This window comes from Mus caroli, unplaced genomic scaffold, assembly GCF_978045245.1.
Source record: "Mus caroli unplaced genomic scaffold, Mus_caroli_1 scaffold_1, whole genome shotgun sequence".
NCBI classification, from domain to species: domain Eukaryota; kingdom Metazoa; phylum Chordata; class Mammalia; order Rodentia; family Muridae; genus Mus; species Mus caroli.
In genome coordinates this window covers 82,578,056-82,593,873 of record NW_028227256.1, presented here as the reverse complement: position 1 = coordinate 82,593,873, position 15,818 = coordinate 82,578,056, and the positions used below count along the sequence as shown (strand labels likewise).

General features: G+C 39.5%; 2 protein-coding genes across 2 annotated transcripts in view; one reads left to right on the top strand and one right to left on the bottom strand.

The window, feature by feature from the left end:
* Psmd1 (proteasome 26S subunit, non-ATPase 1) overlaps nt 1-15,818 on the bottom strand; it is a 78,845-nt gene that overhangs the window by 25,105 nt on the left and 37,922 nt on the right. The gene's annotated exons all lie outside the window — the stretch shown is intronic.
* Nucleotides 3,984-13,893, top strand: Htr2b (5-hydroxytryptamine receptor 2B). Its single transcript, XM_085839068.1, is given in 4 exon segments — nt 3,984-4,332; nt 10,526-10,726; nt 12,934-13,816; nt 13,818-13,893. Coding segments are annotated over 4 exon segments (1,509 nt in total).

Sequence of the window (15,818 nt, the reverse complement as noted above, 5' to 3'; positions counted from 1 at the left end):
GTAACAGTCCAAAAGGTTCTTTCAAAAACAGTTATTAAACAAGCTGGACTTAAGATTCTCACTTTCAGATTTTCTCAGAAACTTTTTTTTGAGACAGGGTTTCTCTGTGTAGCCCTGGCTGTCCTGGAACTCATTCTGTAGACCAGGCTGGCCTCGAACTCAGAAATCTGCCTGCCTCTGCCTCCCAAGTGCTGGGATTAAAGGTGTGCGCCACCACTGCCCGGCTTCTCAGGAACTTTTTAGGGAACTAGTGGCCCATAGAATTTTATAACTTGTCATTTGGATGCAGCAAGGGTGAGCTACTGCTGGGAAAACTGACTCGTAGAAAAGAATTTACCTAAAATCTATCTTAAAACTTCACCTGCTTCATAATTGGCACTTGAAAGCAGTAGGAGTAAGTAAGCTATCCTGATACTTTTCCTGAGCCACCCCTCCCCCCACACCCCCAAACCTTGGGCTTCCTTCCTATTAGTATACAGCCATTGTACAGAGCCTTGCTTCCACTGTCTTCATGCACGTGCGCACTGCACCTTAGCCATGCTGATCCTCCCCATCACCGTTTGCAGAAAACCACCCAAAAGAGGACATGACTCGACTTAGTGTTTTGTTTCTCAAATGGCATTATTTTATGAGACTTAGAAAAAACAATTTTGCTTGGAACACAAACTCTGTTACAAGGCTTACAGTTGACTGCAGTTAAGCAGAAACTGGTAGTGAGGGCTGGAAATGCAAAAGCCTTAAAAAAACAAAATCCTGTAAGTTTTAGTTTGAGTAACATTCCAGCTCTGACACATCCTTTAGAAAACACAAGTGTTTGGACAAGGAAAGACAGCCTATAATAAACTAGTTTAGGCATTTAATCTCTTTTGAGGAGAATAATAAAGCCATAAGCTCTTTGTAGGTTTGTCAGTGTTTCAGCAGACAGCTCTAGATGGACCAACAAGCATCTAAGCAGAGACTGCAATGCAAAAACACACTGAAAGCAAAACTCCTAACAGTAATCTTTGCTCACACATATGTGCATGTAATGATTTAAAGTAATAGTAAATAAAGTCATGATAAAATTATATAACCATGGGGCTGGAGAGATGGTTCAGCGGTCAAGAGCACTGACTGCTCTTCTAAAGGTCCTGAGTTCAATTCCTGACAACAATATGGTGGCTCACAACCATCTGTAATGGGATCCAATGCTCTCTTCTGATGTCTGAAGACAGCTACAGTACACTCACATACATAAAATAATGAATAAATCTTTTAAAAAATTGTATAACCGTTTTACAATTTACAAAGAATCAAGAGATCTCAACATGATTATCAATCAACATCTTGAAATCAATCAGACCTTATGCAAACCACCAGCCTTAGCTCTCAATAGGAAATAGAAAATAAATGAGTAGAAAGAAACTGAATCTGAGTATTATGAAACTTGTAGAACAATTAATCAGGAATCGGAAATAGGGTTGGTGAGATGACTTAGCAGGTAAGAAACCTGTTGCCAAGCCTGACTTTCTGAGTTTAATCATTGGGACACACATGCAAACTGTCTTCTGACCACACAGTGTGCTGAGCCATGCACACCCCTCCCCACATCATGCATGCAAAAACCAAATAAGATGGTAACAAAAATTTAAGAATTTTAGGAAATGCAATCAACAAAAGTACTATGAGAAATCAAACAGGAATGATGACCCAAAAGAAGGAAGAAAAAGAAGAAAGAAAATAAATAGATCTTGAGGAGTATCCTGAGCTAATGGTTGATGGAGAAGAGAAAGCCATTTTCTTCAGGGGTACCCTCACTGCTACTGTGTCCATGGTCTGTAAATAACCTAATGAAACAACCTGCTGGGACACGGATGCAAAGATTCAACCCAGGAAAGTAGAAGAGGGCTAGCAGGGACGAGGAGGAGGACAAGGGAGGTCAAGAGGATGTGAAACATGATAGAATGCCTTATGCATATGTATGAATATGCTTAATAAGAAACACACAAATCCCATCAGTTACGTAAAGAAGCAATTAAACTCTGAGAGACCTGTGAAGACCCTTTAAAAAAGGAAACACTGAGAATACTAGAGGTTGTTTTTTTTTTTTTTTTGTCTTGTTTTGTTTCACTGTGTAGTGCTGGCTGTGTTGGGACTGGTTCTGTAGAACAGGGTGGCCTTGAACTCAGATAGATCTGCCTGCCTCTGCCTCCTAAGTGCTGTGACACCACTGCCCTGCTGTAGCTTTAATGTTAAGCCAGGTTTATAGTTTAGAGAAAAATCTCAAGAGCATAATTGGTAAGATTTATACATTATTTTTCAGAAATAGGGCAGAAATAGATTTTTACTTCACATTATACACTTTTCCCAATTAAAAATCACTGGAAAAGAAGTTGCCAATGAACCAGCTTCCAAATTCAGATGCTGTTTAAAAATGAACAGTGACAACGTTTCTGCCAAAATCTACGTATACAAGCAGCATGCAGCTCTTTCTGTGCTTTTCTATATAAGGCTGTGACGTGAGTAAATTTATTGCACTCCACAGCAAAGGCATTAATTAGCTGGATGAAAATATTGTCTCACAGGTAAAAACCCCAAGTGTGCGAACTGCTATACAGCTAATGGAGGAGACTCTCCACTTTATCTTCTTTTCTCAAAAGGGAAAAACGGCCTAGGCCTCATTCCAAATAAAGTCACCTTATGCTCAAGTACGAGTTTACCCTCTAAATAGCAAAGAGGACGCACAAGAATGTAACTTGAATCAGGGTCATGAACTGGTTGGAACACGATTAACGAGCAGTTTTATGAATTACAATGACTATAGCTATATTCTAATAATGACAGTATCAAAGAGGAAACAACCTCTCTGGCAGGCAGATAGCTGCACAACACATTTGTTTCACTGCTTACGAGCACCAGCCGCTAAGGCTCAGAGCAAGACAGTGGGGGGAGGATCTGTCAGGAGAGGGAGTCCAACTGAACAGACACAGGACGGCATGCTTAGGAAAGCCACAGCAGACAAGCGGTGAGTATTTAGCAAATTCATATGGAACTAGCAGGTTTTTGTTGTTCCCATATTAACCTTCAGGAGCTCTGCTTCCACGTTCCTTTGTATCTATTCAGTGGTTTAAAAATTATAAATATGAAGGCAAATTTAATATGGGAGTTGTCAGTGTAACGAACAAATAACAATCTTCCTCTTAAAGTGCGTCTGAAGGGAACTGGGAAAGTAAAGAAGACTTAAGAACTTAAAAAGAACTGGTTCAAAGTTGGCAGACTGCTTTGATTGCATTTAAAATCTTGTAGAAAGAAGCGATTACTACTAAAAGCAAGTATTTGGCTAGAGATACTTTGCACTACTTTCTCTCCAACTTAAGAAATTATAAAATGAGTTACAAAGAAGCTTTGAAATCAACACTCATTCAGGTTCTTAGCTGGTAAATTCTTTACTCATAGTGGGCTTGCCTCTTACTGGTGGGCCACTATTCTGAATGCTTTCTAAAGTTAAGGGACAAGGAATCCAAGGGTCAGATACCACGTAGTACGCTATCATCTCTATTATCAACTCTGGGGGCACTGGCTGCACTGTCATAATACATACCATCCTATCAAAACGGGAGGGGGAAGCTCTAGTGTTTTTTACTGCTCTTTAGAAATAAGAACCTCTGTATCTAGAGGGAAACTCTGATAAATTCATGTCTTAAAATTATAGAAAAAAAGATATGATAAACTAACTTTTTTTCATCCACATCTATTGGTGTCTTTCATCAAGTCTTCTGGACTCTAAGCCTCTGGAAAACCTAAAATGTGGATGTCTTACCTGCAACAGGGACAGAGGTGTACACAGTCCCATCTTGGAGAACCTGAATCTTTTTAGAAGGAAGAAGTCACCTTGCTGTGAGTGTCTGGTGGGTTTGCTAAATGCTTTGCTAAAGCAGATGACTTGCTTAGCTACTGACCATGCTGACCACTGTCTGGAACTGGACTGAGTCACAAAGAGGCAAATGGCTTCATCTTATAAAATGTCTGAACAAAGCACAACTTCGGAGCACATTTTACAGAAGACATGTGATCACTTGATCCTGACTAACCGTTCTGGACTAGAGACAGAATCAGTAGCAGAGGAAATGAAGCAGACTGTGGAGGAACAGGGGCATACAGTGCACTGGGCAGCTCTCCTGATACTCGCGGTGATAATACCCACCATTGGCGGGAACATCCTTGTGATTCTGGCTGTTGCACTGGAGAAAAGGCTGCAGTACGCTACCAACTACTTTTTAATGTCCTTGGCGGTAGCAGATTTGCTGGTTGGATTGTTTGTGATGCCGATTGCCCTCTTGACAATCATGTTTGGTAAGTATTTCCCCTTGTTCCTGCCACTGAACACTACTAACGTAGTGACATGGACACTCACTGACCTTTATTTTGTTTGAAATAAAAGAAGGACCTGGATTAAAAACACAGAAGGGAACATTCCTTCATTTTTCATGATTTGTAGTAAATGTGAAAGGACATAAAAATAATTTCTTAGGATCATGTTTACCCTTCCTCAGCCATCTTTATAAAGTCATTAAGTTGGCAATATTTGTAGATTCTGCATTTGTTACCTAAAAATTTTAGTAAGTAAAAAAAGTACATTTTTCAAAAATTATTCATATTTTCCCTTTAACAAAGTGATCGCTAACTAGGACAATTGTGGGACTTTAATAATAGAATCATTTAATCAGCCAGTCCCAATTAAAGTTAGGCATTGTTCAAAAAATTCCTCTCCTAGCTCTTTCTAACCTGAGTACTAAGCTAAGACATGGTGTCTACACATGCTAGGAGAAGATGTTTAGTTACAAAAGGAAATGGTCTTCCTCAAAGTATCTCAAGAGAGGTTCCATTTGTTTAAATTTTTTATGGTATCTGACCATCTGTGTTCCCAAAAAACTTGTAAGTTAATAAAATAAGTGGAACAGACCCTGAGTTACTATGATAATAAAAATATAGTTTGACTTTCAGATTTTTGTTATAATAAAAAAAGATATTAAAGTAGGCATAGAGTTTCTGCTGTTACATTATCACCAGCTATGTAAAGAACACAAATGAGTCTGTTGAGAAACTATGACGGCTCCTGCTTCTAAGTCAGCATTATAAGAACATTTCATTAGTCAATGCTTGGTATAAACTGGTATGCCACTAATAAATAATTTAAAACTATAGATGATCAGGCTTCTAAGAACTGCACCTATATTAAGAATAAACATACAGGTTATAGAAATAAAGTGCACCAATCTAGAACACACTAGCTTATTAAATTTAAAAGTGAAGGAAAACTGCTATTCCAATTATTTTTATAAGAAACAACACAGAGCTATCTGAAATGAAGCACTGTGTCTTCATATATAGTAATATGGTGAGGAGTTAAAGCTTTATTGCAAGCAACGCTGGCTCACCCAGCTTTAAAGCAAACTAAGACAGGATAAGCAACCAACACATAAGCTTCCACTGCCTTAGTGGACTCTTTAGTCAGTGGCATTGTTTTTCTCTCCCTCGCCTTCGGTAATTCTGTAACCTTCTGAATAGCCTAATAGTACATGTGTGCCATAAAGAGTAAGAAATGAGACTCTAAAAACAGCCTGAAGCTAGCAGGAGCAAAGTAAGGATGATGTAGGGTGACACAGAAAGACTTCATGGGAGTAAGATTCCAACTCTCAACTCCAGGGCCGTAACTACAGCTTAAAACATAAAGCCACGCTCTGATGCTTTGTGGGCATACAGAAAATGCTAAAATGCTTTATCTTTGTTTTGCTAACACAGGATTAAAAATATTGAATAAAGAACAGAATAAATTTTACAGAAGTGAACTTTAATTTGAAAGTTCAGTTCGTAAACACCAAACATCTGCTTAATGCAAAATTCTGAGCTAGGTATGTAAATAACTGGCTTAGGTTAAGGAATCTTAACAGGAAAGTTTTAAAGTGTTCAAGTTAGCTGACAAACACTCACAAGGTTCCAAATAGTAGGCTTCCCATGAAGTGAGAAAAAATGCTTATATATAAAAATTGTTGCTTAAGATATTAACAATAATAAGCAGAAAACCAAACATTCTAACATAAAATATATCTATCACCTGCACACTTAGGTCTTAAATTATAACCCATTTTAACAGCATCTCAATCTGCAAATACTTAAAGCAAATAAAATAAAGCTTTGCTACCGGTAATAATGCTGTACAAAAGGAGTTCTTAGATTGGGGGCCAGGGGGAAGCAACCCAGAACATATTCATCACTGAAAATGTCACAGTATGAATTCATTATTTGAGACATAGTCTGTGAGACAGTGCATGTGGATTCATGCACCCTTGGGAAACATCAAATGAATGAAGCTGGGTACAGTATATGGGAGACCTGACTTCAAATAGTAAGATCTCTGCATAGCCTTTCCCAGAAGATAGACAATAAGATTTTCTAAATGAACACATTTGCATGAACTTCTGATAATTTTTTAAAAGTAGCAACACATGATTTTCTCTAATTGCATGGAAAATCATCAGAACTTCTAAAGTTTACAAACAAAAGTGTTCTTGGTTATATAATCATAAAAGATTAATTATCATTATAAACAATCTTAGCTATTACCAGGAAATTCAATGAAATTAACTAAAAACCTTTATAACAGTTAAGTATTCAAACTTAAAAACAAACAAACAAACAAGTTAAGAATAATGAACTACGGTTAAGAGCACTGACTGCTCTTCCAGAGGCCCTGAGTTCAATTCCCAGCAACCACATGGTGGCTCACAACCATCTGTAGTGGGATCCAATGCCCTCTTCTGGTGAGTCTGAAGACAGCTACAGTGTACTCACATACATAAAATAAATAAATAAATAAATAAATAAATAAATAAATCTTTTGAGAAATTTAACAAAACTAAATAAAGTGACAACTTGAAAGGAAAACCAAATAGGAAGATGAGGAGGGATGAAGGCGGGGAGACAGGGAAAAAGATAAGAACATTTGAATAGGAAACAGAATAACTTCGATTTTTCCTTATCAAATACATTATCTCAAAAGATATAATTAATCTTTTATGATTATATAACCAAGGGAGGCAAACAGAGGCAGTTGAGTGACTCCCCTCACATCATGGTCTTTACAGTATGCAGTTTCACACTGAACAAAGTATTGTCCTACTAGCAGTTGAATAAACTGTCTACAAACTAAAACCTGGTTTGCTCCTGAAATATTAGGCCATGACATTTATTTAACCTACAATTATTTGGGTTCCCATAATTCCAATTATTCCAATATTACTTTCTCTAGTTTTAGTTCAAAGACAGTAAAGGAATGAAGTTGAAACTGTGGTTTGTGTAGGTTAAAGTACAGCTTGCTTAGTCTTGGGGCTCTGGTTCAGGTTAGGGTGATGCTGGCAGGTAGCTAAGTACAGGGTGGCGGGGATTGTTTTTATAGAAGCAGTCAGTCTATGTGCCTGATTAACTCCTCTTACATCTTTTTCTTTTTAAGCTTAAATATTTGCTGTTTCACTTGATTACTATAAATTTCACTAATATTTAATCCAAGTTCTGCTGAAAACAGGTGGAACATAACGCATTCCAACAATAAATTGTAATCCTAAATCAAGCCCGATGCCTCCTGTGTGCTCCATGGCGCCACACTCCAGCTGACATTCCTAGTCCCTCCTGTGCTTTTCTAAGTTGCTGACTTTTATTTGGAGACCAGGTATTGGTTGATGTGTTGTCAAGGCTGACTTTCACTTATTATGTGGATCACAAACACTGCCACCATGCCTGTGCTTCCCTTCCTGCTCTCAACCAGCAATTTAGATTTTATTACTATTATTTTTTTAAAGATTTATTTATTTATTCTATGTATGTAAGTACTCTGTCGCTCTCTCAGAAGAGAGCATCAGATCTCCACCACGTGAGCCACCACGTGGTTGCTGGAATTGAACTCATGACCTCTGGAAGAGCCATCTCTCCAGCCCTAGATTTTATTTTGTTTTGTTTTGTTTTGTTTTTTTTTAAAGATTTATTTATTTATTATATGTAAGTACACTGTAGCTGTCTTCAGACACTCCAGAAGAGGGCGCCAGATCTCGTTACGGATGGTTGTGAGCCACCATGTGGTTGCTGGGATTTGAACTCTGGACCTTTGGAAGAGCAGTCGGGTGCTCTTACCCACTGAGCCATCTCACCAGCCCTTGTTTTTTTTTTTTAAATTTAATTTTATGCGTATTTTGCCTACATGCATGTCTATGCACTGTGGATGTGCCTGGTGCTTTTGGAGGCTAGAAAAAGGTGTCAGGTCCCCATAACGATGGTTACAGACAGTTGTGAACTGCTGTATGAGTGCTGGGAATCAAACTCAAGTCCTCTGGAAGAGCAGCTAGGCTCTTAACCACTGAACCATCTCTCCAGCTCCCTTCCTTGCTTTTAATAAAAGATTTCTAGGGCTGGTGAGATGGCTCAGTGGGTAAGAGCACCCGACTGCTCTTCTGAAGGTCCGGAGTTCAAATCCCAGCAACCACATGGTGGCTCACAACCATCCGTAACGAGATCTGACTCCCTCTTCTGGAGTGTCTGAAGACAGCTACAGTGTACTTACATATAATAAATAAATAAATCTTCAAAAAAAAAAAGATTTCTAGTAATCTAGTGTCATTATATTGCTTTCATAAAAGTCTATCCATTGGTATTTCATAAGGTAGAACCTTAAAGATCCATCTCTTATCTCATATACTCTTGTTCTTAAAATTCTGTATCACTGTTAGATATTTCTGATTAAAATATGATTTTCACTAATTCCCACTTCTGCTCCAAAATTAGTGTTCATAAATATATTAACTCTGTTGGAAAATATGTCTAACAAGGCTTCAAAGACCTAATTAAATCAGTCTGCAAAGCTTTTGTTTTTAGCCTATAACAAGGAATATCATGGGTCAAAGAGTCAAATTCCAAAGACGTGTACTTTTTATATGTTTTCTCTGTGGCTTCCTGCTCACAGCTACAAGATTTATGGCTAGAATTTTCCAGACTTTTAATTTTCAAATGTAGAATACATAATTAAGACCAGCTAAACAGGATAGTCTAAATTAGTAGGAAAGTATTTTATTTTAAAAGTTCTAGAAAGACCGTGTGGATCTGAGGATAAAACACCATAGCCAGACGAGGCAGAGGGCCACATACTTTAGGCCAGCTTGAGGCTATGGTGCTATCTCAAACAAACAACCCAAGAAACCCCCTCTTCTTCCTCTTCAACAACAACAACAACAACAACAGAATTTCAAGCAGTATTTTTAGTGGTAGAAAACCTGCCCAGCATACTTCAGGCCCTAGCTTCCATCTCTAGCAACAAACATGCTCTTGAGTGTTTTCATTTTCGATGCAGTGTCTTCTATATTGCCCAGGTTAGATTTGGGTCTGGGGTTAAGTGACCCTTCCATGTCAGCCTCCACAGTAGCTGGGTCTCCAAGGACTACTTCATCCTACAGTCCAGACTTGAGCATTTTCCTGTTTCCCTGCACAGAGCCCAGGATGTAGGTCTGGCTTCCCCGTGATTTCCACTGTGAAGCTCTCAGTGAGTCCTTTCATTCTTCCACTATTTGCCTTTAATGTTAGGTGGCTAGAGAACGCATTGTCAGTTCTGACTAAGGTCATTTTCCACTGCTGACAGAAAACTGCATGCTACAGCCAAGAAACTTCAATTATTTAGGTTTTCTCTATTGAAAGGTCTCTTACAAGTTCTGTGTGTATATGTGTGAGTGTGTGCGTGTCTGTCTGTGTAGAGGTCAGAGGTTGATGTCAGAATGATGTCTTCCCCATTCTCTTTCCGTCTGATCTTTTGAGAAAGGACCTCTTTACTGAGCCCAGAGCTCAGTGATTTGACTAGGCTGATCAGCAGATCCCAGGGACTCTTGTCTTTCTACCACTGGTGGGCAGGGGGTTACTCCAGTACTGAAATTACAAGTGCAGACTGTCACAGCGAGCTTTTTATTTGAGTTTGGGGATCTGACCTCAGGCATCCATGCTTGCACAGAAGCACTTTACCAATCAAGCCTCCCCAGCTCCTAAATGTTCCTTTCTGAGACATTCTGAGTGTCTAGCACATACCGGTAAACCCAGGGATACTTTTTAAGTCTAAGATAGTCTTTTCTACAAAGTCTCCCCATAGAATAGATGTTTAACCCTATTTCCATACGATCATGTAGGGATGTGGTTCACTGCATTTTCATACAATGCCTGTATATATTATCAGACAGAACCTAAGAGCCTGCTTTCTCCATCAGTGCCCCAGGTGATATCCTCCCCATTGATCAGAGTACACAATGCTCTATAGAACGTTTTCAATTAATATTTCAATTTTGACAAACGCACTCCTCCAAAAACATACTCAAAGATTTAACTACATTTGAATTGATTCATTTGCAATATCAAAGACATCTCAAGGGTCATGTTAAGAGATTTAAAAATATGTACTGGATTAAGAAAAAAAGATTAAATTGAAAGTTGCCATTCTCTGAGCAAATGTTTTTTCTTTCAGAGGCTATATGGCCCCTCCCACTGGCCTTGTGTCCTGCCTGGTTATTCCTCGATGTTCTCTTTTCGACTGCCTCCATCATGCATCTCTGTGCCATTTCCCTGGACCGCTATATAGCCATCAAAAAGCCAATTCAGGCCAATCAGTGCAACTCCCGGGCTACTACATTCATCAAGATCACAGTGGTATGGTTAATTTCAATAGGTACGTGGGGAATGCCAAAGGTACGGGCAGCCTCTATTTCCATATGGCCAGAATGCCAGGTCTGGTAACTAGGAAACCTCAGAGGTCGAGGCAATCCACTGAAACCCAGATACTTGTAGATCACATTCAGTGGGCAGCTCCTGAGCCATGCCATCAGTAAAATCTAAGTCAGCAGCAAGTCCATGTCTTCAGAATAAACCAGTGTTTACTGAGCTACCATTCCACTTTGATTTTGATATTCAGGAAGTTTAAGCTCCAAAGTATTGGTATTTGCCAACAAGTAGTTAAAGTCTAACTAGCTTGAGGAATCTAGCCCTCAAAGTAAATCAGCAAAAAATTAAATACATCGTAAATCATGTCTATCAGAATAAACAAAAGAGGAGGAAAAAGCCAACCTTGACAAATTTTGTATGCAGGCACCCAAGACCATAAACTGGCCGAGTAAGTCGGAGTTCCCGTGTGTACAGATTAAAGGCAGAGTTAAATATATACTTTAGTGATTTAACTCTCAAAAAGATGTTAAGCCAATGCTTAGAAATGATTTTTAGAAAGAAATCAATTTCCTTTAATCCATTACGTTTCTGAGCTCATTGTTTTGTTTTTTAAGGATTAGAATTTATTCTGTGTATGGCGCTTTGCCTGCACATATGTTGTATGTGCGTCGTGTGTGTGCCTCATGTCCAAGGAGAGCAGAGGAGGGCACTGGAGTTTCAGCAGGTTGTGAGTTACTTTTCCAGTCTGCTGTCATCATCAACACTCAGAGATAGCTGCTGCTAGGGTACCTCAAGAGAGTGTGGCACTCATTCGAAGCTCTCCTGAGTTAGTAGCAGAAAAAGGCTCGCAGATTTGTAACACATAAACTGACCAGGGATTTACTGCTTCCCAGTAGAAAGAACATTTTTTTTTTTTTTTTTTTTTTTGAGACAGGGTTTCTCTGTAGCGCTGGCTGTCCTGGAACTCACTCTGTAGACCAGGCTGGCCTCGAACTCAGAAATTCGCCTGCCTCTGCCTCCCGAGTGCTGGGATTAAAGGCTTGTTCCACCACTGCCCAGCTGAAAGAACATTTTTTGAAAAGGAAAATACTGACGAGACCTGAAGTGCTAAAAGAGGAGAAAACAGCCATTGCTTGTTTCTAATCAGTGTCAGAATGTGTTTAATAAAGCAAGAAAGATACTGAAATTATCCCCACATTGCTGAAACATTGGCTCTAGAGCCTAAACATGTTTGAGAAGCCTGGGAGGAAGAAGGGTCAAGGGGACATCTTTAGAGAACACAGAGACTTTATGTCACACAGTAGATGATCAGAGCGGGAAAGAACAGCAGACATAACAAGGTAGGTCAGGGATCAGCAGTCTTTCTATAAAGAGCAGGAATATGGTGACAGTTTGTCAGAACTTATCGAAACAGAGGCTGGATAACCTGACTTCATAAACATCAAATTTTTGCTAATCTATAATGTGCAAGCTTCTAGGAATATATATATGGACAAAAGCCGGGTGGCGGCGGCACACATCTTTAATCCCGGCACTTGGGAGGCAGAGGGAGGCGAATCTCTGAGTCTGAGGCCAGCCTTGTCTACAGAGTGAATTCCAGGCTAGCCAGGGCTACATAGAAAAATCCTGTCTTGAAAAAGCCAAAAGCACAAAAAGAAAAAAAAAGTTACATGGGGGGGAAAAAAAAAGACAAAGCTCTAACAGACGGCTTAGCAGCTATGTGCTTTGTAAGTACCATAGACGGCTCAGACTTAATGTGCTGTAAGAGTTAAAGAAAGGCGTGTACCACCACACCTGGCTCAGGCAGCAGCTTTCTAAGGAAGAAGATTTTGTTTTCTCTAAAAAGTTAGGATTACACGATACTCATAACACCGAAAGATAAAATTCTTAGGTGTGCCTGTACAACCTCAAAGATAATAAGATAGATACTGCCTGAAAATTAAGACACCAAATCTCCAAATTCTCTCTAAATTAATTACCCTGGATATTAACCTTATCTTCTGAATTCTTTTCCAATATGAAGACTAGCAGATGCTCAGTTAGATTCCATTAGTCAAAGGATCTGTTGATAAATCCTGAACAGATTTGAAGGAACTACAGGTCTCAGGAATTATAAAGCACTCATTAGCAAGATGTTATTATGATAAACCTCAAAACAACTGACCTAAGAACAGATCATGAATGACTTAATTTATCTAACTTGGTCTTCCTTAGGCATCGCCATCCCAGTCCCTATTAAAGGAATAGAGACTGATGTGATTAATGCACACAACATCACCTGTGAGCTGACAAAGGACCGCTTTGGCAGTTTTATGGTCTTTGGGTCGCTGGCTGCTTTCTTTGCACCTCTCGCCATCATGGTAGTCACTTACTTTCTCACCATTCACACTTTACAGAAGAAAACTTACTTGGTCAAAACTAAGCCACCTCAACGCCTAACACGGTGGACTGTGCCCACAGTTTTCCTAAGGGAAGACTCATCCTTTTCATCACCAGAAAAGGTGGCAATGCTGGATGGGTCTCACAAGGATAAAATTCTACCTAACTCAAGTGATGAGACACTTATGCGAAGAATGTCCTCAGTTGGAAAAAAATCAGCCCAAACCATTTCTAATGAGCAGAGAGCCTTGAAGGCCCTTGGAGTTGTGTTTTTCCTCTTTCTGCTTATGTGGTGCCCCTTTTTTATTACAAATCTAACTTTAGCTCTGTGTGATTCCTGCAATCAGACCACTCTCAAAACGCTCCTGGAGATATTTGTGTGGATAGGCTACGTTTCCTCAGGGGTGAATCCTCTGATCTATACACTCTTCAATAAGACATTTCGGGAAGCATTTGGCAGGTACATCACCTGCAATTACCGAGCCACAAAGTCAGTAAAAGCACTTAGGAAGTGTTCCAGTACACTTTGTTTTGGGAATTCAATGGTAGAAAACTCTAAATTTTTCACAAGACATGGAATTCGAAATGGGATCAACCCTGCCATGTACCAGAGCCCAATGAGGCTCCGGAGTTCAACCATTCAGTCCTCACCAATCATCCTCCTCGATACCCTTCTCACTGAAAACGACGGCGACAGAGAGGGAGAGCAAGTCAGCTACACATAGCAGAACGGTCTGCCCTCTTCTGAGAGGTGATGAGCAGGACGCACGTGCACCATGGAAAGGCACAGAGTGAATGAAAACCCCACCGTCTCCTGAGTGAAGCACCAAGGCTGTCCAGCTTCCTTATCTAAACTAACTCAAGCATGGCTAAAGTAGATCTGATGGCTTCAAACAAGAGCAATCTCTACTCTGGTTTTCAAATACAACTAAATAAGTTGATAAATTTCAGTCTTTAAAAAAAAAATGAATGTCAACAAATTTTTAAGTTTCTAATTATATGTAAAGTTGTGTTAAGAAAGAAATAAAATGAAACAAAAAATATTAACTCTCTACGTTTTTAAGAGCACAAAGAACAATGACAGGACCAAGAGACAAAAGCAAAGACTGCAGGATCTAGGCCAGGGGATGGTTCAGTGCTTAGCACGCAGGAATAAGGAGCTGGTGTGGTCCCTGCACCCACATACAGAGCTGATGTACTGTTGCCTGCCTGCGATCTACTGCTGGGAGGCAGAGACAGGAGAATCCCTGAGCTTGGTGGTCAGCTCATCTTGCTGATCCAGTGAGCTCCAGATTCAGTGAGACACCCACCCCACAATACAAACTCAGAAAAACCTGCCGCATACTGAGTCTTCCTCTCCCCACAAATACACACGTAAAACCCTAAAACTAAATCAAACAACAAAAAAACCCATCGATCATATTTATCTGTAAGAGAAGAATGGCTTTAATGGTGATATAATTAACGTAGTCATGACTTTCCTCAGTCAGGAAGCTATGTTGACAGAAGCGATGGGGAGGACAGTAGTTAGATTCAGGCAATATAACAGAGCTTAGAAGCACAACTGTTAATAGGCATTTGATGAGCAGAGGCAGGTCCCCGGAAGAGGTGGAGGAGAAAGCAAAATTGTCCTTGGGTATTTGAACCGAGTTATATTCCTTAAAGGCATGAATCAGCATGCTGAAATGGGAACTATGGAACCTCAATTCAGAGGCCTGAGCAGTATGAGGTCTCACAAACCCAGGCCACCTCTGCCTGTATTTACCCAACAATGTGGTTGGCCTTCTGGAACACAATTTTCATTTTTATTGTTTGTTATTTCATCTTGCATTGATACAGGTGGAAATGAGTCAACCTGTACTGGACAGCTGACTAAATTTAGAAATGATATTCAGTTTAACCTCACCTCAATCTTTGCACCTACATTTTGTGCCATTTATTTATTTGTTTGTTTGTTTGTTTACAGTGTAAATACACTGTAGCTGTCTTCAGACGCACCAGAAGGGGGCATCAGATATCAATTTGGATGTGGTTGCTGGGATTTGAACTCAGGACCTTCAGAAGAGCAATCAGTGCTCTTTCTCGCTAAGCCATCTCACCAGCCCTTTTGTGCCATTCTTAACAGGGATCAGTAAATAGTAGTCAATTCTATTGGCTGTTGATGTATCCATTCAATGCTGTTTACACAAATGGTAAGCAAACTTAGGGGGAAGTGGTAATAAGGACAAGCCCATACCTTAGCTTTGCCATTGCAAGCTGCCATGAATTTATACTTGGTTCTCCTGCTCTGTCCCCGAGCCCTTCTAGGCGACTGAGTTTAAGATGATTATCTTATGAAATGTACGAGCGATGGAAAATCTTGTTACAAGTAAACCAGGCATATTCCTCTAGTGGTAGAATCTTTTCCTAAAGCATGGATGTAATGCACAGACCCAACATGGTACATATATGCATTGGCTCTGTATCATCTGCCAGCCAAAGTATATCTCATTTAATCCATTTATCATTAAAACACTAGGCATTTCGTCCTAGTGGTCTTGATGCTTCCAATAGCAAAAGGATGTGTTAGTTTAGTTAAAAAAATAAAATTATTTATACTATCCCATCCCCCCAAAAGAATAAAAGAAACAAAAGCCAGACACAGAAAAAAATTATTCTTCTTTGGTTAGAGGTTGTAATCTGATGAGTCTGTTGTATGTTAAGATTTATATTCTTGTCAT